The sequence below is a fragment of the Cricetulus griseus genome, chromosome 2 (assembly GCF_003668045.3).
Source record: "Cricetulus griseus strain 17A/GY chromosome 2, alternate assembly CriGri-PICRH-1.0, whole genome shotgun sequence".
Taxonomy (NCBI): domain Eukaryota; kingdom Metazoa; phylum Chordata; class Mammalia; order Rodentia; family Cricetidae; genus Cricetulus; species Cricetulus griseus.
In genome coordinates, this window is record NC_048595.1 from 101,845,911 (window position 1) to 101,865,752 (window position 19,842).

Genomic DNA, 19,842 nt, shown 5'->3' on the forward strand with positions numbered 1-19,842 from the left:
AACAAAAAACAAACCCCCACACCAACCAAACAAAAACCCAAAGCCTCCAAGCTAACTGCTGTTTGCTTGTTTGCTTGCCTGCTCACTTGCCCCACCTTGTGGCTTTAGAGTATAAAATAAAAATGAAACGGTTCGGTCCACTGGTGAATGCATTCATTTCTTATCTCCCACTCTCATTGGTGTCAGAGCATGGATTCCAGAGAGACTCCTGCAACGTTATCACAGAGATTTTCTTTTCTTTCTTTTGTAAAACATAATTTCTTTATTGATTCTTTGGGAATTTTACATAAGACACCCTAAATCTGCTCACCTCACCATCCTCCCCATATCCTCCTCTCACTCCTGCAGTGCCCCCAAAATAAAATTTGAAAAACCCAAAACAAAACAAAGCAAACAAACAAAAATAAGAACAAACCAAACCAAACCAAAGAACAAAAACCCTCAGGAAACTCTTCCCTTCTCTATCCTTCTCACCTTTCCAACACCTCTTCATTCCTCCTGGTGGAATTGGGAGCAGTGTGCCACATACTATACACTTTTGTTCAATCAGCGTTACTAGCAGATGTTTATTGCAGTGAGACACTGGTCTGGTTCAATGGCTCTGGTTTCTAGAACACCATCATCATTGGATCCTCACTGGAACTCCTCTGGGATATTCATGGACAGCCCCAGTAATGGAGATCTTGCAGGTAAGTTCCAAGGACCAGTCCATTCACAAGCTCCAGCAGGTCCCCTATAGGTGGGGTAGATGCTAGGGTGGGCCAACCCATTCCTGGCTGTGGGGTGGTACCTGAGCTGGTCAGTCCAGGCCACTGGGGCTGCCTGCTTCAGGCGAGGGGGCAGAGACAGGTCCCCTATGCCCATGCCATCAGGGTCAGTTCTCCCATGCCTCTGGTGAGGTGTGTGGTCATCTCTTCCAAGTCCAGGGGCCATCTCTCGCTGCAGTGTGAAGAAGTAGGGCCAGCTTTCCCAGTGACAGTGAAGGGCGGGGCTGGCTCAGCATGGCCCTCTGATTTCATCACGCATGGTTGCTATACCCCCAACCCCTGCGAGGTGACACAGGCCACAGACATCAACACAGAAACCAGCTGCACCTGGACCATGGACCCAGACACGGCCCTCGGCAGCAGCTCAACCCAGGACAACATCCTGTATCCAGGTGGAAGCCCTGGCCGCTCAGACTGGGATGAGTCTCGCAGCAGCATGGCACCCCGGACACCAACAAAGCCACAACTTGTGGCCTCAACCCCGGGCTTCTGTGTGTCCTTTGGTGGCAACATGGGTCTTGGACGTCAACATAGACCCCCAGCCTAGGTACGACCACAGACCCAAACATGGTCCTCAGCAGCAGCCAGGGTGGATGCCACCTCGCAGATCGATACGGCCCTAGCAGCAGTATGACCCTCCCACACCAACACGGCCTTGGGCTTCCACCGGCCTTTGATGGTAACGGGATCCTCGGGCACCAACACGGCTGAGACCCCTGGAATCAGTATAGCCCTTGGTGCAATGGAAATCAACACAGATCCTGGCTGCTATAGGGTCACCGATCCAGAGATGGCCCCAACCGCAGCCCTGGTCCCACGTGGCAAGCAGGCCTCCCACATCAGCCCACTCCTCATCGCCTTCATTTCTTCGTCTGCTTCTTTCCCCAGCACACGAACCATTCCACTTCCCTTTCTTTCCCATTTCTCCACCACATATTTGCTCAACATAATGGGATTCACCTGCCCGGTGTCACAAGGCCGGTGGAAGTCTTCCCTCCAGCCTGGGCCTACCAGGCTGGCCTGCGGATGGCCAGCACCCCTGTGTGTGCGTGTGTGCGCGCGCGCGCGCGTGTGTGCGTGCGTGTGTATGTGTGTGTGTGTGTGTGTGTGTGTGTGTGTGTGTGCGTGTGTGTTATTTTCTATAAGATCTTTCTAAGATTAAATGAATGAAAAATTAAGAAAGTATGCATCAGGTGGTGGTGGCGCATGCCTTTAATCCCAGCACTCGGGAGGCAGAGGCAGGTGAATCTCTGTGAGTTCAAGACCAGCCTAGCCTGGTCCACAAGAGCTAGTTCCAGGACAGCCTCCAAAGCCATGGAGAAACCCTATCTCACAAAAAAAAAAAAGAAATAAAGAAAGTATGCTTATTTACTTGGATTTACTTCTTTTATGTAATTGTAATGTAAATGTAATTATGTAATTACTTCATGAAAATTGAACTCAGGTCTAGTGGGAAATTTAGAAGAGCCATTGTACCCGAATTTACTAAAGAGTGATGGCACACCTAGACTTTGAAGTCATCTTTTGGAAACAATCAGTGATTGTTATCTGAGATTTATGAAGCTGTTTTTTTTTTTTTTTTCCTGTAAGAATTTCAGAGCCCTTTGCATGACTTAATTGACAAGACATTTCCTGGAAAACCAGGAAGTCTTCTAGTGACTGAGAACTACTTAGGTAATGAGTTCCTTCAGACAACTCCTAGATCAGATCTAAAGTTCTGGTGTTCAAAACTGACCTGCTGAAAATGACTTTTGTGTAACAGCCAATAAAATCACTTCTACAAGGCTGCTTGGGGTTCAGTCCACAGAGGCTGTTCCTCAATGCTGCTACAAAGCTTGATTACATCACAGAGGGTCTCTCTTTGATCTTCCCACGAGAAACAGTTTACCAACACCTAGGACCTCTCACATGCAGGCAAGTCCTAGCTCTCAGCTACCTCCCCTGCCCTATTTGCACTTTTATTCTTTAGACAGGTTTTCACTGATTTGCCCTTAAATGCTGCAGCCTGAGAAGGCTTTGAGTTTGTGATCTTCCAACCTCATTTCCTGAGTAGCTGGGGTTACAGGCCTGCTCCACCACACCTGGCTATTGGAACGATTTCTCCTAGGGATTTCTGCAGTATGTTCTCAGTACTGTTTGATTCAAGAAGCTCCAAATATTTCGTAACATCCCTTTCAATATTCTAAAACTCATAGATAATACACAGATAGTGAGAAAATTATAATGCCTAATATTGTATCAAGAAAAATAAAAGGACCCAAAGACAGATATTGGGATTCAAGCTGAAGATCAGGGGAGCAAAGTAGTGGGTCATTAGGTATCACTTCAAGCTCAGGCTAAATGGGCTGATCCTGCTGCCTCTCTTCAGCATGGCTCGAGAATGAATGCCTGACACCGAGTCCTTGCTCCAGTCTTGTATACTTTGCATGAGTTCTGGGATTAAGGGTGTGAGCTATAATTCTCTTTTACGCTAATTCAATCTTGTGTAGATGTGGTGGCCTTGGACTCACAGAAATCTCTCTACCTCTTAATCCTGAGTCCTAGGATTAAAGGTGTGTGCCTGGCTTCTATGGCTTGTGGCTGACTTGACTTTTTGAATCCTCAGGCAAGCTTTAATAAATCATAAATAATATATCACTACATGATGTATAGGAAACATTTACAAATATTTTTATGAAATACAGTGATTTTTTTTTTAAAGATTGGGTCTCGTTATACAGCCCCAGTTAGCCTGAAAGTCAGACCTTGGACTCATTTAGATCCACCAACCTTAGCATGCTGGGATCAAAGGCCTGCGCTACCACACCCAGCCAAGATACAGTGATACTTACTTCCATCTTAAAATCCTTGGTAAACCAGGTAGTGGTACAAGCCTTGAATCCCAGCACTCCTGAGGTGGAGTGGATCTTTGAGTTCCAGGACAGCCTGGTTTACAGAATGAGTTCCAGGATAGCTTGGGTTACACAGAGAAACCTTAAAATAAAAGCTAAAAATAAGTAAATAAATAACCCAAATTAAGAAATAAAATACTTGATATCAGAAAACTAGAAAGTACTCTACCACTGAGCTAAATCCCCAACCCCTACTGCTTTTTAATTGTCCTGCGAAGTGGCAAGTTTCCTTAAGACATTTGTTCCTTTGCTGCAGAAAAAAAAAAGACAAAATAACAAAAAAGACCAAAACAAACAAACAAAAAACCAAAACAAAAGAAAACCACTCATTCATTACTATTAAAGACATAGTGAACGCAGGAGCTGCTTATATTTATATAAATAATAAATAAGCCTGAATATAAACATTATAATTGGAATTATAAAAATAAAATAAAATTATGGAAGACACTAAAGCCTTGTATTAAGTAATTATATAGAAAATTTATTTTTATAGGTAAAATAAAGAAGTAATTCTAGCTGAAGTAAAATAATATGACAGGGCCAGTGAGATGGCTCAGCAGGTAAAGGCACTTGCCACAAAATCTAACAAAGTTTGATCACTTGGATCCACATAGTGGAAGGAGAAAATGAACTCCTCTAAAATTATCTTCTGTCCTTTACATGTACATACACACACACACAAACACAAACACGCACAGTGCACACACTCATAAATAGATAAAATGTTTTTGTTTTGTTTTTGAGAGTAGATCAGATTGCCCTCGAACTCCCACGGTAATGGAATCAAGTGAGTACACGCCTTTAATCGCTGTACTAGGGAGGCGGAGGCACACTCCTTTAGCCCAACCCAGCGACAGGGTGGGACAGGAGGGCGGGGACAGCCAACCCCTATAAAAGAGACACCGTGCTTGCGTTAGCGTGCAGTCAGACCCCAGCCACAGCTCAGCGAGGGAAAAGGACTCCCAGCGCGAGCGAGCCGGTTCTCCGCCTCTGCCTGGTGGGTCCCGGGATCGAACTCAGTTCGCCAGGATCGGCGGCAGTCCCCTTGACTTTCTGAGCGGTCTCGCCAGCTCCAGACAGACTTTTGACAAGCACGCTAGGCCCCGTCCCTCACGCACTGCGCAACCTCTGCGCCTCCCTCATCGCCCTTAGAACTTCGTCGAGCGGCAGTGACGCGAGGCGGCCGCCGGAAGTGTCGCTAAGTGTTGTGCGACTCGGTCTGTACTGCGAGGGGCCTGGACCCGGAGCGATACCGCTATGTCGATCGAAATCGAGTCTTCCGAGTGAGTACTGCGGGGACTTGTCCCGGTGTGGTGTGGCGTAGGGTGGAGGGGGCTCGAGAGGACGTCCGAGGAGGCTGCGGCCTCGGTGGCCTGTCTCCTCTGTGTGCCCGCGGGAGAGCAGCCCTGGGGCGGGAAGCCCGGAGCCCCGCGGCCCGCTTGTGGGGCTGCAGAGGAACACGGGCAGACCTGACTGCTGTGCTTCCCTCTGCCCTCACTCAATGCTGTCCGTGTGCCACCAGCCCCCCAGGCCGCTTTTCTTTCGTCTTAGTCCATAAAGGCTCGGTTGCTTCTATTTGCTCAGTCCCAGTGTGGCGCCGAGTTTTGGTTTGCAGCTTGTAGATGGAGAACGTCGGCGTGGACAGACAGAATTTGAGTTTTGGGTCAGAAGAATGATGTTTAGGAAGACGGGGAAGGCTAGGAGCCGGGCAGGAGTGCAGTTACTGATTGCAGAGTCTTTCGTGGACTTCTCGAGGACTCCACCGCTGCCTCTTCTTGCTAACAAAAATGTGAATTAGCAGACGTTTGTGTTCGGAGTGCAAGGGAGATAGATCTGCCCTGAGATCTGCAGAAGAGGGAGGTTTATTAAATCCGCCGAGATTGAGACCCGCTGTGTATTTTTTAAGACTGGAAATCGGGTGTGGAGTGTGCACATCTATCATTGTAGCACTAAAGAGTCGAGTGGGAAGGTCTTGTCATTTTTTTTTTTTTAAAGGAACCAAGATTTCCTACAGCAATTTGGATGAATCTATCTATCTGTCTATCTGTCTGTCTATCTATCTATCTATTTTTATTTATTTGTCTTGTTTTTTTAAATGGACTAAGATTTTCTATAGCAATGTAGATGGCTTAATCTATTTACTTCTTTATTTAATAATTTAATTATTTAATGATTTAATCTAATTAATGACTATTTATTTGTTTTTTATTTGGCTGGTCATTGTTTTAAATGGACCAAGATCTACTGCATCAATGTAGATGACTACTTATTTAATAATTTAATCTATTTAACGATGTAAGCTACTTATTTAATGATTTTATTTATTTGGCTTGTCAATTTTTTAAAAAATGGATCAAGATTTGCTATAGCAATGTAGATGATTTTATCTATCTATCTGTCTGTCTATCTATGTATCTATGTCTGTCTGTCTATCTTATCTATCTGCCTCATAATTTTTTTAAATTTTGATTAAAGTTGAACATCCCTACCACCCGGTCAGATGCTTTAAAAAATACCATTGACTTGTAGGTTTAAAGTTTCTCACACAAATATCCAGTAAATTCAGTGATCAGAATTATAATGACTACCTAGTTGCTTTCTGAGTGTGAGACATTGGGCAAATGATTTCCCTTCTCTGATTTATAGTTTCCAAGTCCTTTGGAACCTTGATTCTGTGACTTTCGCAATTAAGTGGAAAGTGGGCAGTAAAAGGACTAAGTTGGTGAGTTAAAGGGTTAATTTGGCCTCTGGTGACTGGAGATCTCTGAAATGATGGTTTCCTTGCTTTCTTTTCAGTGTGATTCGTCTTATCATGCAGTACTTGAAGGAGAACAGTTTACATCGGGCATTGGCCACCTTGCAGGAGGAGACTACTGTCTCTCTTAATACTGTGGACAGCATTGAAAGTTTTGTGGCTGATATTAATAGTGGCCATTGGGACACTGTTTTACAGGCTATCCAGTCTCTGAAATTGCCAGACAAAACCCTTATTGATCTCTATGAACAGGTAAGAATGAAAAGTCTGTTATCCTGATGTTTGTGAGTTAGTCCCTTAATTGGGAAGTATCAGTGAGCCTTCCTTCAAATGCTCAAGGGATAATATATAAGTGACTGTAAAATATACATTGTCATGACTCAACAGTGTATTTTTTTTCCTTCCTTCTTGGAAGTATTAACCAAATTTAAATTATTTCTTGGTATGGTTTTGAGGCTGAAACCCAAGGAAACTGAATTAACTTTTTAGGTGGTCATAAAATAAGTATTCTCAAGTTGAGCATAATGGTTTGAGACCAGGTGGTCTACATAGTGAGTTCCAGGCCAGCCAAGGATATTTAGTGATATAATATAATGTGATTCAGCTAAGACACTGACCACCTGGAATTAGCACACATCGCTAAGTTTGACATAGATTTCCCTCACTTTATATACTAGCTGTACTGTGTTGGGGTGTGCTGTGACAGGGTGAGGGGGAGTGGGGAAGGGCTTAGTATGGCATTTTTAGACCATTTGAGCTTTTTTTCTTCTTTCTTTTTTTTTGTTTTCTTTTTTTGTTTTTTGTTTTTTGTTTTGTTTTTTGGCTGTCCTAGAACTAGTTTTATAGGTTGGCCTCAAACTACCTCCTCTGCTTCCAGAGCACTAGGATTGAAGGTGTGCCCCATCACTGCCTGACTTTAGGTCACTTAAGTTTTTGGTCAACTGACTAAATTTGGGGACTCATGTGACATGCTCAAATTTGATAATTTACTAGAATAATCCATAGAACTTAGAAAAGCTCTGTATTTATGTGATTACAGTCTTATTATTAAGGACACAGTTCAGAACTACCCAAAGGACAAGACAGAAAGAACTAAGTCTAAGAGACCCCTATGTAGAACTTTGGTTTTGTTTCAGTGGAATTGGGTTGTGCCTCCCACCTGGCAAATGACCAACCAGAGGGTTCTGTTGTACTGTTCAGCAGGGTTATGTAATAAAACACAATTTCCAGTCTTCATCTTCCACCTCCCCGTTGGTTCTTTGTCCCAGAGGTGGGGCTGGCTTAAAAACCTTAACCTATTAATATGGTTTTTATGGTAACCAATCTTTGTCCCAAGGCATCATTTTAGCACAAACTTGAGTGTTATTCAAAGGACTCTGGAGTAACAGATGACTTTGTCACTAGTAGAATTCTAAGAGTTTTGTAAGCTGTAAAACAAGACCCCAGGACAAACAGCAAATTATTATAAAACAACACATTAAAAAACAAGCCAGGTGTGATGTTTCAAACCTTTAATCTTGGGAGGTAAGAGTGGCCTGGTCTACATAATGAGTTTCAGGCTAGCCAGGGCTACACAGTAGTGAGACCCTGTCTCAAAACAAAATAAACTAAGCAAACAAAAAAGGAAGAGGAAAGAAAGGTGGAATTGAGGTTATTCATAGTTTTCTGAGACAGATGGACTATCTACTATGCTATTGTGATGCCTATTTATAACTACCTTAGTTATCCACTTGAAATTGCTAGAGAAGAAGAAAAATGGTGTTTCCTAGTATAGAAAATTACTTTTGACAGGCCACATCTATATCAAATTTTACTGAAAAAATACTAATAAGAAACTAGGCATGATAGTACATACCTTTAATCCCAATACTTAGGAGGTAAGAGGCAGGTGGGTCTCTGAGTTCTAGGACAGCCTGGTCTACATAGTGAGTTCCAGGATAGCCAGGGCTACACAGAGAAACCCTGTCTGGGGGGGGGAGGGTGGAAAAAAAGAAAGAAAAATACTGATAAAGAGGATATGCTGAAGAAATGTATTTTCTTTCCATTGTCCAGGTTGTTTTGGAATTGATAGAACTTCGTGAATTGGGTGCTGCTAGGTCACTTCTGAGACAGACAGACCCCATGATTATGTTGAAGCAAACACAACCAGAGCGCTATATTCATCTGGAAAACCTCTTGGCCAGGTCCTACTTTGATCCTCGTGAGGTAAGGATATGTTAGTGAAAAGACATCTTTGATAATTGTGAAAATTAAATAATGTGATTGTGCAAAATTTTAAAATTCTTGTTTGTGTATATGTGTTTGGGCAGGTGTACATGTGTGGAGGTTAGAGGACCACTTAACAGGAGTTGATTCTTGTCTTCTCCCATGGGATTCAAATTCATTTCATCATGCTTGGTACCAAACACCTTTTTCCCACACAGTGATCTCATCCACTGATGAGATTATACATATACTCACACTAACAGTTTCCCACATGAACTTTCACTGAAGGCTGTCAAAATAAAAGGAAGGAACTCAGTAATAGAAAGTTAGACTTCTGAAGAATATGAATCTTTGGCCCTCCAAATACTTCAGGAACTAGACTCCCTCCTTTGTCTTTGTGGATTACCTGGGCTCTTCAGATTGACTGATACCAGCTTTCTTCCACACTTCAGAAATGTGTGCAGAATTGGAAAGTTATTTTAAAATACTAAATTGTTTTAATTCATCACCTGTTTAACTGGATATTTTATTTTCATGTTTTCCTCTTTGAATGTTTATTTCCTTTGCTTTTGAAAAAAATTTTATTTAGGTGGTGTGTGTGTGTGTGTGTGTGTGTGTGTGTGTGTGTGTGTGTGTGTGTGTATACACATGTGTATTGTGTACATGTGTGCTTGTTTGCAGGAGCCTGAGCAAGCCAGAGACACTGAATACTGTGGGAGCCTACAGTATTCAATGTGACTCAGTTTCTGTCTAGAGTCTGTTCTGACTTACAAGACAGACATTGTCAAGCTTGCTTTTTTCAGTTTCCTTGAGAGCTGTGAGAAAGTTTTGATGAAGTCCATGGAGAGAGCAAATTATCTAACTAACAAGCTTCTGATGCCAGCCAAAAGGCACACAGAGACGGTATGAAGCTGCTTGCTGCTAGCAGGACTTATGTGATAGATAGTGAACCTGGCTGCTCCTCATTCAAGGACAGTGCAGGGAGCTGGTTAATTGACTATTACTGCTCTTTGTTCTTTGTCTCTAGTCTGAATATAAGCAGGGTCTAAATTAAATTTGGGGCTGTCTGGTGTGCTGAAAGGCATGGACTGGGCAGGATTGATCTATCCTGTGTTTCTGTCTCTGTTTCTTTTATCTGCCATTTCTCAGTCCTTACACCTCTACTCAGGTAACCCAACTGACTTTCTTTGGAGCAGGTTCTGACAGAATATCCCCCTGAAGCTGGAATTACAGGCAGTTGTGAGCTGTCCAGTGTGGGTACTGGGAATCAGCCTGGTTTTCTGGAAGTACATGCTCTTAGCTGCTGAAGCTTTAAATATATACCTTCATGCCTTGCTTCTCCTTGGAAATGATGCCACCTCTTTTTTGTTTGTTTTCCCTAGGCATATCCCGATGGAAGTAGCAAAGAGAAAAGGAGAGCAGCAATTGCCCAGGCATTAGCTGGGGAAGTCAGTGTGGTGCCTCCATCTCGTCTCATGGCATTGCTGGGACAGGTAAGTGAATTCCTATAGAACTGAAATTACCTGAACTCCTGGTACTGTTTCCTGTATATAAGGCATATTTCTGAACTAAGGAAATTACACAGCCTGGGAATAGAGCCTGCCTCCAAGGCTGATTGCTCAGCAGCTGTGCAGAGCTACCTTTCTGCTTTTTCTGGAGCAGCAATGTAGACTAGCCATTCAGGACATGTAAGCTGTAGCATCATTTAGAATTTATGTTGGAATGTGCTGCTAGGAAACTTGGATTGAATGTTCAGGCTTCATAGTCTTACCAGCTCTGTGGTCGTGTCTGTGAGTTCGAGGCCAGAGAGAGGTCCAGGACAGGCTCCAAAGCTACGCAGAGAAACTCTGTCTTGAAAAAAAAAAAGATAGCTTTGCAATTCCTCATACGAACATGCATGTATATGGTATGTCATAGTGTGATGTGATATGAGATGAAAACCAGAAATATAGTACAATTACTAATAGAGCAATTAAACACATCGCATGAGATGAAAATGACTAGAAGTGATTATTGTAAAATGTTGTTAATGGCTGGTTTTGAGTCTTAGAACTCTTGGAAATTCCTGCTTTCCAAATTTTTGTTTATAATAAAGGAAAATAGATGTGAAATAGTTTTTGCCTTTCGAAGTCTTCCATGAAAAGTCTATGCTCTTGGACACACTGAACCATAGTTTGTGTGACTGGAAAGTGTAGTTTCCTCTGGAACTCATTCTTTCAGGCATGGTTTTGCCTGAGCAGCAGTTACTGGCTCTTCAGTGCTATTTTGCAGATTGCTTTGCTTTCTTTTTTCACAGGCGTTGAAGTGGCAGCAGCACCAGGGATTGCTTCCTCCTGGTATGACCATAGATTTGTTTCGAGGCAAAGCAGCTGTCAAAGATGTGGAGGAAGAAAAGTTTCCCACGCAACTGAGCAGGCATATTAAGGTAAGGGCTTGCAATTTTACCAGCTGTGATTAGCTGAGTGTTCATCATGTGCAGAGTCAGGTCCTGTTGGCAGGAGCTGGGTGCCAGGGAAGAGAACTCTGGCAGTGCTCAGGATTCTCTTGTTGTCCACGGGGGTACGGCTGTAGCCTGGCAGTGGCACACATCAGTTGTGTACATGAGTAGATCCATATTTGAAAACCAGCCCATAATCTTAATATTTGGAAAAATGGTTTGCTCTTTGGTTAAATCTGGGACTATATGAACTTTATGTATACATGTCCTGTTAAACATCTGCTGCATGTCAGGCAAAGGGCCAGTCATGGATTGTAAAGTTGACTTGTAATGATTAGACCTAAAACCTCAGCAGACCACTGAGTTACATCCCCAGACCTTGGTTATATTTGCAGACTATTTTAGGAAAAGGCACAACCAAATAGTTCAGTTCCCAGAATTAAGAGGTATGTTTATAGTACATTAGCTTCTCTGTAACTTTGTGCTCTGATTGAATTAATGGATTTTAAAATGCTGCATATTTATGGGGTTAAGGAGATAGCTCAGTGGATAAAATGCTTGCTGTGCAAAGATGAGGACCCGAACTTGGGTTCCCAGAACCCACATAAAATTGAGCATGATAGCATGCATGTGTAAGCCCAGTGCTGGGGCAGAGAGGGGCAGATATTGGGGGCTTTCTAGCAAGCCATTGTAGCAGAGTATGGGGAGCTTCAGGTCTAGTCAGAGACTGTCTTGAAGACTAAGGTAGAGAGAGGTAGAATATGAAACCTTGATCTCTAACCTCCGCATGAGCATGCATGGGTGAGTGTGCTTGCATGAACACGTGCATACTTGCATATACTATACTGCAAATATGCACACACACAGATGTTGCATATTCCTTAACTCAGACTTTGGTTCAGTATTTTGCATTTGTCTTTTCTGCACTGTGTGTTTTAACTTACATGTGATAATATTTTTTGAGTCATACCTTTATTTATCTTGGTGGAAGACTTCATTCAGTTAGAAATCATTCTATTGGTGCCCCTGGGCTAGAATTTTTCTGGAATGAATATTTTGCATTTTTCTTTATTTGCATTGAAAAGAGAGCTAGAAAGCAGGGTGGTGGTGCACACCTTTAATCCCAGCAGGTGGGAGGCAGAAGCAGGTGGCTCTCTGAGTTTGAGGCCCTCTTGGTCTACACAGTGAGTTCTAGAACAGCCATGGCTACACAGAGAAACACTGTCTTGATAAACCAAAACCAAACCAAAACAATTTTTTCCCAGCTATATGTGGTGATGTATGCTTGTAATTCCAGCACTGGGTTACTGAAGTAGGAAGGTCTCAACTGTGAGGACAGTGTGGGCTACATTGAGTTCTTTGCTAGCTTAGGCCACCTAGTGAAATCATCTTTGAAAGGACAAAACTTTGTCCTTTTTTTTTTTTTTTTTGTGACTAAAACAACATTTATTTATTTATTTTAATTTATTTATTAGTTCTAGTTAGGGAACAAGCTTGTTTCACATGTAAGTCCCTTCTCCCTCTCCCTCCCCTCACCCCCATCCCTCCTCCCCTACCCCCACCCCATCCACCCACCACTCCCCAGGCAGGGTAGGGCCCTCAATGGGGGCTCTGCAAAGTCCACCAAATCTTCCTGTGCTGGTCCTGGGCCCTTCCCCATGTGTCCAGGGCCAGAGTGTAACCCTTCACGTGGGATGGGCTCTCAAAGTCCCTTCTTGCACCAGGGAAAAATACTAATCCACCACCAGAGGCTCCCTGGAGTGCAGAGGCCTCCTTATTGACATCCATGTTCAGGGGTCTGGATCAGTCATGAACTGGCCTCCCAGACAGCATCTGGGGTCGATGTGCTCTCTCTTGTTCAGGCCACCTGTTCCTTTGGGTTTCTCCAACCTTGTCCTTTTTTTTTTTTCCCCAAATAATTTCATTAAAAAGGGCAACATTTTGATATAAAATTGGTTAGAAAAAACAGCCATCAGGGTCCAGGTATAGAAATGCCTTCCAATACTCCACAGTATTGGCCATCTGTGATTATATGCAAGGGCAGGGTTTCTCAAAAGGCTAAAATGGGAATTGCATAAAGGCCATTAGGTAACAATTTATGTGTTCTTTGTTTCACTTGCAACAGTTTGGTCAGAAATCCCATGTGGAATGTGCTAGGTTTTCTCCAGATGGTCAGTATCTGGTCACCGGATCTGTTGATGGATTTATTGAAGTGTGGAACTTCACTACAGGAAAAATCAGGAAGGTAAAATATTTCAAATGCCTTAACTTATTAAGGAAGAATTGCTAATTTTTGGTTAATTATGTCTTATTTCCGAGTTAGATGATTGAGGAAGGATCTTTATGAAAGATACATTTTTATAGTTTAAAAGCTCATTTAAATTATTAAATTTTTATTAAATGAGGGAAAACCTTTATTATCTATGCTTTTCATGGATTTTTATAAAAAATAAACACTTTTTTACAATGTTATTTTGAGTGAGAAACATGTCTGTCTAATATATTCAGAAGGTGTCATGAGGTCTTAGTCTCCGTCCTTGAGCCATTCAGATCTCTTCCTTGGTTGAGCCAGGGTTACCCATTTCTTAGCTTTCCAGGAATGTTCTGAGTGTGCTAGCAATTACTTATGTGTTCTTACACAGGTGGCAGCATACATACCATGTACTTTATTATGCACCTTGATTTTTGTAGTGTTTTTGAGATAATTGCTGAATTACAGTACATTGCATTTAATGAATCATGATCTATGTAATGAATCCCTTTAGATTGTTGCCAGTCTCACCTAATTGTAATACTAATTGTATTTTTTATATGAGTGAAATTTATATGTAAATAACCATAAAAATTTTCTGTTCTGTGAAGTCTGTGACCACACTCCCCATGCACATATGCACATGTGAATCTGTGCAGATACACATGTACGTATGCATGTGTTTGTGTGGTGACCAGAGGAAACCTTGGGTGTTGTTAGTCAGGTGTTATCCACCTTGTTCTTTGATGTAGGATTTCTTCCTGGAGTGAAATTCCTCAATTAGGCTAACTTGGATGGTCAGAGAGGTCCAGACTTAGCTCTGGTTTCCTCCCTCTGGGATTACAAATGTATACCACACTTATATTATTATTATTATTATTATTATTATTATTATTATTATTATTATTATTATTTTTCAACATATGTGCTTTGGGGATTGAATTTAAGTCCTCATACTTATACTTGTAAGACAGTATCTTCCAGCTTTGTTCATTTTCCTTTTTTTTTTTTTAATCAGGGGCTAGGGAAATGGATCAGTGGTTAAAGTATTTGCTGTGCAAATAGGAGAACTAGAGTTCAGGGCCCTAGAATGTCTCCTTTTAGTCAATTTCTAGGGCTCTGGGTGGGGCCACTGGGACAGTGGTTTGGTTTTGTGTTATTTTAATAATTGTTAATCATTACTTACTTTAGGATCTAAAGTACCAGGCCCAGGATAACTTCATGATGATGGATGATGCTGTCCTCTGCATGTGTTTCAGCAGAGATACTGAAATGTTAGCCACTGGGGCCCAAGATGGAAAGATTAAGGTATGGATCAGTGTAAAGAATGCTTGCATTTAGACATTTTCAAATTTTTTAATGGTATACCCATGATATTTACTCTCAAAGTAACTCCTATATATTGAGCATCAATTTGATGCTAATTCCTTTTTCTTTTTCAATTTTACTAATGATTCTGTCTGGAATTATTAACATGTTTATAGTTTTTTTTATATGTTTAAGGTCACATAGCTGGTAAATTACAGATCTGGCAGATCAGTTCAAATCTGTTCATGTCTGTTTTGGTTGAAGCTTACTGTATGTATTATAGGTTATCTGTTCCTCCCCTTCCTCCCTCCCTCTTCCTTCCCATCTATCTATTCTCATATATACACTTTAAAAAATATATATTTAAAGGTGATGGTATACAGCCCATTGTTTATGTTTATGGTTATGGAAATAGTCACTGCTTAGACTTGGATACCCTTTTTTTTTTTTTTTTTTTTTGGTCTTGGGGATTGAACTCAGGGCCTAGACAAACACTCTTTTTTTTTTTTTTTTAACCACTGTGTTGTGTTTTGTTTTAAAGATTTATTTATCTTAGTTTCTTTTTAAGATTTGTTTATCTTACATGTTTGAGTGTTTTGCCTGTATGTGTGTGTGCCACTTGTGTGCCTGCTGGCTGAGAAGGTCAGAAGAGGGTATCAGGTTTCCCTGGGACTGAGCTAACAGGGAGTTTTGAGCTGCCATGTGGGTTTTGGGAATTGAGCCTGGGTCTTCTACAAAAAGGAACAAGTGCTCTTAACTACTAAGCCATCTCTTCAGTTCACCACTGAGTCTTGAATCTTTGTTTTAATAGCTTATGAGAAGAGTTTTAAGTTTCAAAGGATTCCATATCAGTACTACTGCAGTAGACATGCCAGACTGAACTGTTAGCATGTATCTTTGGTGTTGTCTTGGTATTAGTACTGTGTTGTGGACTGTGCCTGCCAACACCTTATTCCCATTTTTATTTTCTTAATACAGGTGTGGAAGATTCAGAGTGGACAGTGTTTAAGAAGATTTGAAAGGGCACATAGTAAAGGTGTCACCTGTCTAAGCTTTTCTAAGGATAGCAGTCAGATCCTTAGTGCATCTTTTGATCAAACAATAAGGTAATAGGAATTCCCAACTGTCCTCATGATGATTTGATGAAATAAGCCATCTCCAGCTGTTAAAGGCTAGGCTCACAACCAAAAATATAAAAATAAGGCCCCAGAGGAGAGGTTGCTAGTGACTCTTTATGATGTTTCCAGGATGGGGATGATAGGGAGGACAAGGGTATGTGAGGCCTCATTTTCCCAGCAGGTGGCACAGCACTGTTCTATGCATCGACTCTTTATCTAGAAGAGATTTGGAAGGGTGAAATAACAGTGTTTCATGTTTCTCAATGAAGCTGGGTGTGGAGGTGGAAATTTGGACTCACAGTCCTTGGAAGGCAGAGACAGATGCCGTGAATTCTAGACCAGCTTGCACTCCCTAATAAAACTCTTGTCTTACAAAACAAAAAATGTGGTCTATGGAGCTCCCTGTGTCATAATGACTTTAGAGGACCTTTTTTACAGAGTTCTGGGACCTAGCTGAGATCCCTTAGTTAATCTCTTATTTACTAGTCTGGGCGGAACCCTGTGGCTACTGTTATTTCTTGCAGTCTCTTGCTGTGTAGTTTGTATTTATTCTGTTTCATTATTTGACATAATGGAAATTATACTGTGTATATTTCATTTAATATTGTAATACTTTTGTAATTCATTTAAAATGCATTCAATGATTTGCTTCCAAAATAACATTGAATATTATTTTTTCATTTTATTTGATAGAATTCATGGTTTAAAATCTGGAAAAACACTGAAGGAATTTCGAGGTCATTCCTCCTTTGTTAACGAGGCAACATTTACACAAGATGGACATTACATTATCAGTGCATCTTCTGATGGCACTGTGAAGGTAAAGTGTCACCACTGACTCATTCTGGGATATCTGTTTCACTGCTGCTGTTTAAGAAGGCAGCATTGGATGGGGGTGAAGGGAGGGAGAGAGAGAGAAGGGACTTACATGTGAAACAAGCCTGTTCCCTAACTTGAATTAATAAAAAAAAAAAAAAAAAGGCGGCAGCATTGGTCAGGATGGTGATGGTACATACAGCTTGTAAGTCAGAGACAAAAGTATGCTGTGTGTGTTCCCTGTTTGTTGGTCTATATGACCCATTCATATAACCTCAAACTCATACAACCCAAGCTTTGTCTTGTGTAGAAAGAGTTCTTCTAAATGTAGTGACCCTGAGCCATGTCCTTGGTCCCTGGGTAATTTCCCTCCCTTCTTTCCCAGGCTATCTTAGATTATTATACTGTCTCTCAGACTAGGGTCCTTTTCTCTCAGCCTCCTGGTGGTTGAAATTATAGGTATGTACCATCGTGCCTGGTATTTTGTTTGGTTTGAGACAGGATCTTGCTCTAATATAGTAACCCAAGCTGACCTTGAACGCTCCACTCTATTTTGTCAGTTAATAATGAAGAGTGGCTACTATACACATGGCAGTATTGGTTATTTGATTTTCTTAAAGTCTAATGCTATGCTTTACATTTTTGTGTGGCAGATCTGGAATATGAAGACCACAGAATGTTCAAATACCTTTAAATCCTTAGGCAGTACTGCAGGGACAGATATTACTGTCAATAGCGTGATTCTGCTTCCTAAAAACCCAGAGCACTTTGTTGTGTGCAACCGATCAAACACAGTGGTCATCATGAACATGCAGGGGCAGGTGAGTACTGGGAAGGCGCTTCTGGCTTGTATGGACCAAACAAGGGTTGACAGGGTCTAAGCTGTATACACTGTGTGTGTTTATAGACACACACACATACATCCTTTCTCCAGTGTATGTATGATGCTTTCTCATCCTTCATCTAATCCTTGGTTTTTTTTGAGACAGGGTCTTGTTATGTAGCCTGGGTTACCCTCAAACTCAATGATCCTCCTGTCAGACTCCCAAGTGCTGGGATTGTAGGTGTACACCGCAATGCCCAGCTCTGCTTTTAGCCCCCTTTAGACTAACCTGAAGATTTTCAGATAGCAGCATTCCCTTTTAGGGAGGTCCAGAGTGGTGTGGATTACTCTCTTGTAACATCTACCACAAAAGCTAATATGGGATGGGATACTAATAGGAAGAAAGCAGCAATATCTCACTTTAAGCCTAGCCTGGCCTTGAATTCTGAATCTTCCTTCCCCAGTCTCCCAAGTGCTGGGACTGCAGGTGAGCACTCCTAAGATGAGTTTAATGTTGTATATCATAAAGCAAAATCTAGTTTTCAATCCTGGGTGGAGGATACACATTGCATCTGTTAAGAGTGGACTGATGCCGGGCGTTGGTGGCACACACACACCTTTAATCCCAGCACTCGGTAGGCAGAGGCAGGCGGATCTCTGTGAGTTCAAGGCCAGCCTGGTCTCCAGAGTGAGTGCCAGAACAGGCTCCAAAGCTACACAGAGAAACCCTGTCTTGAAAAACAAAACAAAACAAAAAAAAACAAAAAAGGACTGTCGAACTTAAGTCCAGGTAGCACTGAAAACTAGAGGTATATTGATTTAGGAAATGTGAGGTAATGAATTTGCCTCATTTGAACATGACTAATAAACTAACTGAAGGACGGGGTTGATGATTTGGGTGTAAAATTCAAAATTTCTCTCTGCTACTTTAGTTAGCTTATCCATTGAATATTTTCAGGAAGGAAGATTTAATATAGGATGAATGGAACTGACGATAGTCACCAAAGTACAAAATAACAGTGTAAAATGTGTTTAAAAAATTTTGTTTTCTGGGTGTGTGACATATGCCTTTAATCCTAGCACTTGGGAGGTTAGAGACAGAAGCATCAGGAATTCAAAGTCAGCCTTGGCTGCTTAGCAAGCTTGAAAGCAGCCTGGTTACAGGAGATCCTGTCTCAGACAGAGAGCCCTTATTGAATGTTAGGTCAGTGGCAGTGGTAGTTTAGCTGCCTGAAGTTGACGTGCTGCCAACCTGGTGTTTGCTTTTGTTTTTTTGTGGTGTCTAGATTGTCAGAAGCTTCAGTTCTGGTAAAAGAGAAGGTGGTGACTTTGTTTGCTGTGCGCTCTCCCCTCGTGGTGAGTGGATCTACTGTGTTGGGGAGGACTTTGTGCTCTACTGCTTCAGCACAGTCACTGGCAAGCTGGAGAGAACACTGACGGTGAGTAGTCAAGACCACATAGGCAATGGTGAAAATGCACATACTCTGAAGTAGAGCCTTCTTCAGGCAGGCTGCCATCAGTGTGAACCTCTTTAGGAAACATGCAGTGGAGGCATTTACAATAAATAAATGTGTTATCTATTAGAAATCAGCTGTATGTAGTACAGTTTGGCCTCAGGGAAGGGACAGCTAGCTAGCTAGGCCAGAATTTCTGGGGCAGAGGGGTTGGAGAGACAGGCTTTCTCCATTCCTTTTGAAGGTTAACTACTTGCATATTTGCATATTATCCTTCCAATTTTGATTGCTTTTGACACTTTCAGTTTTAGGCTATTAAGATTTTAACTAAAATGAAGATATTATGAGTAATTTTTCTTTTTTCCCCCAAGACTGGTCTCTCTGTGTAGTCCCGCTGTCCCAGAACTCAGAGATCCACCTGCCTCTGAGGTCCTCCTGAGTGCAGGGATTAAAGTCATGTGCCATCCCCCGGCTTATGAGAAGTAATTAATGCCCATTGCTGTAATAATGGTCTCCAAATTTTAGTGGTTTAATAAGATAAAAGCTATCTAATTATGTCTTACCAGTCAACTCTAGTAGAGACCTCTTGAGAGTGGTTTTAGAAATAAGACCTGTGTACCCTGTGTTTTCCATGTTCTAGGTCCATGAGAAGGATGTGATTGGAATTGCACACCACCCCCATCAGAACCTGATTGCCACCTACAGTGAAGATGGACTCTTGAAGCTCTGGAAACCATAAGTCATCATTTACAGTGCAGCCAGGGAGCATGTACTTAAAAAGGAGTGTTCATGTATTGCTTTTGCTTTTTCATGTCTGCCTTTGTTATCAAAGATACTGTCTGAATGAGTACATTGTTTAAACCATAGATAAAGCTTTTTTTTTTTTTTTTTTTTTTTTTTGAAGAGACAGGGTTTCTCTGTAATCCTGGCTGTCTCGGAACTCTCTGTAGAGCAGGGTAGCCTTGAACTCAGAGATCCATCTGCCTGCCTCTCAAATGTTGGGACTAAAGGTGT

At 41.7% G+C, this 19,842-nt stretch overlaps 1 protein-coding gene across 1 annotated transcript; it reads left to right on the top strand.

Annotated features, from left to right (window-relative positions):
* Positions 1-4,918: 4,918 nt before the first annotated feature.
* On the top strand, positions 4,919-19,567 carry Smu1 (SMU1 DNA replication regulator and spliceosomal factor). The gene is made up of 12 exons (NM_001244852.1): positions 4,919-4,944; positions 6,458-6,668; positions 8,469-8,621; positions 10,004-10,114; positions 10,918-11,046; positions 13,184-13,303; positions 14,501-14,617; positions 15,596-15,723; positions 16,429-16,555; positions 17,205-17,372; positions 18,661-18,813; positions 19,469-19,567. The coding sequence occupies exons 1-12, from the start codon at positions 4,919-4,921 to the stop codon at positions 19,565-19,567; spliced, it is 1,542 nt and encodes a 513-aa protein (NP_001231781.1).
* The last annotated feature ends 275 nt before the right edge of the window (positions 19,568-19,842 follow it).

Coding starts and splice junctions, on each gene's coding strand:
- Smu1 (NM_001244852.1), top strand. CDS start 4,919: ATGTCGATCGAAATCGAGTCTTCCGA. Junction 4,945..6,457: donor ATCGAAATCGAGTCTTCCGA/GTGAGTACTGCG, acceptor CTTTCTTTTCAG/TGTGATTCGTCTTATCATGC. Junction 8,622..10,003: donor CCTACTTTGATCCTCGTGAG/GTAAGGATATGT, acceptor TGTTTTCCCTAG/GCATATCCCGATGGAAGTAG.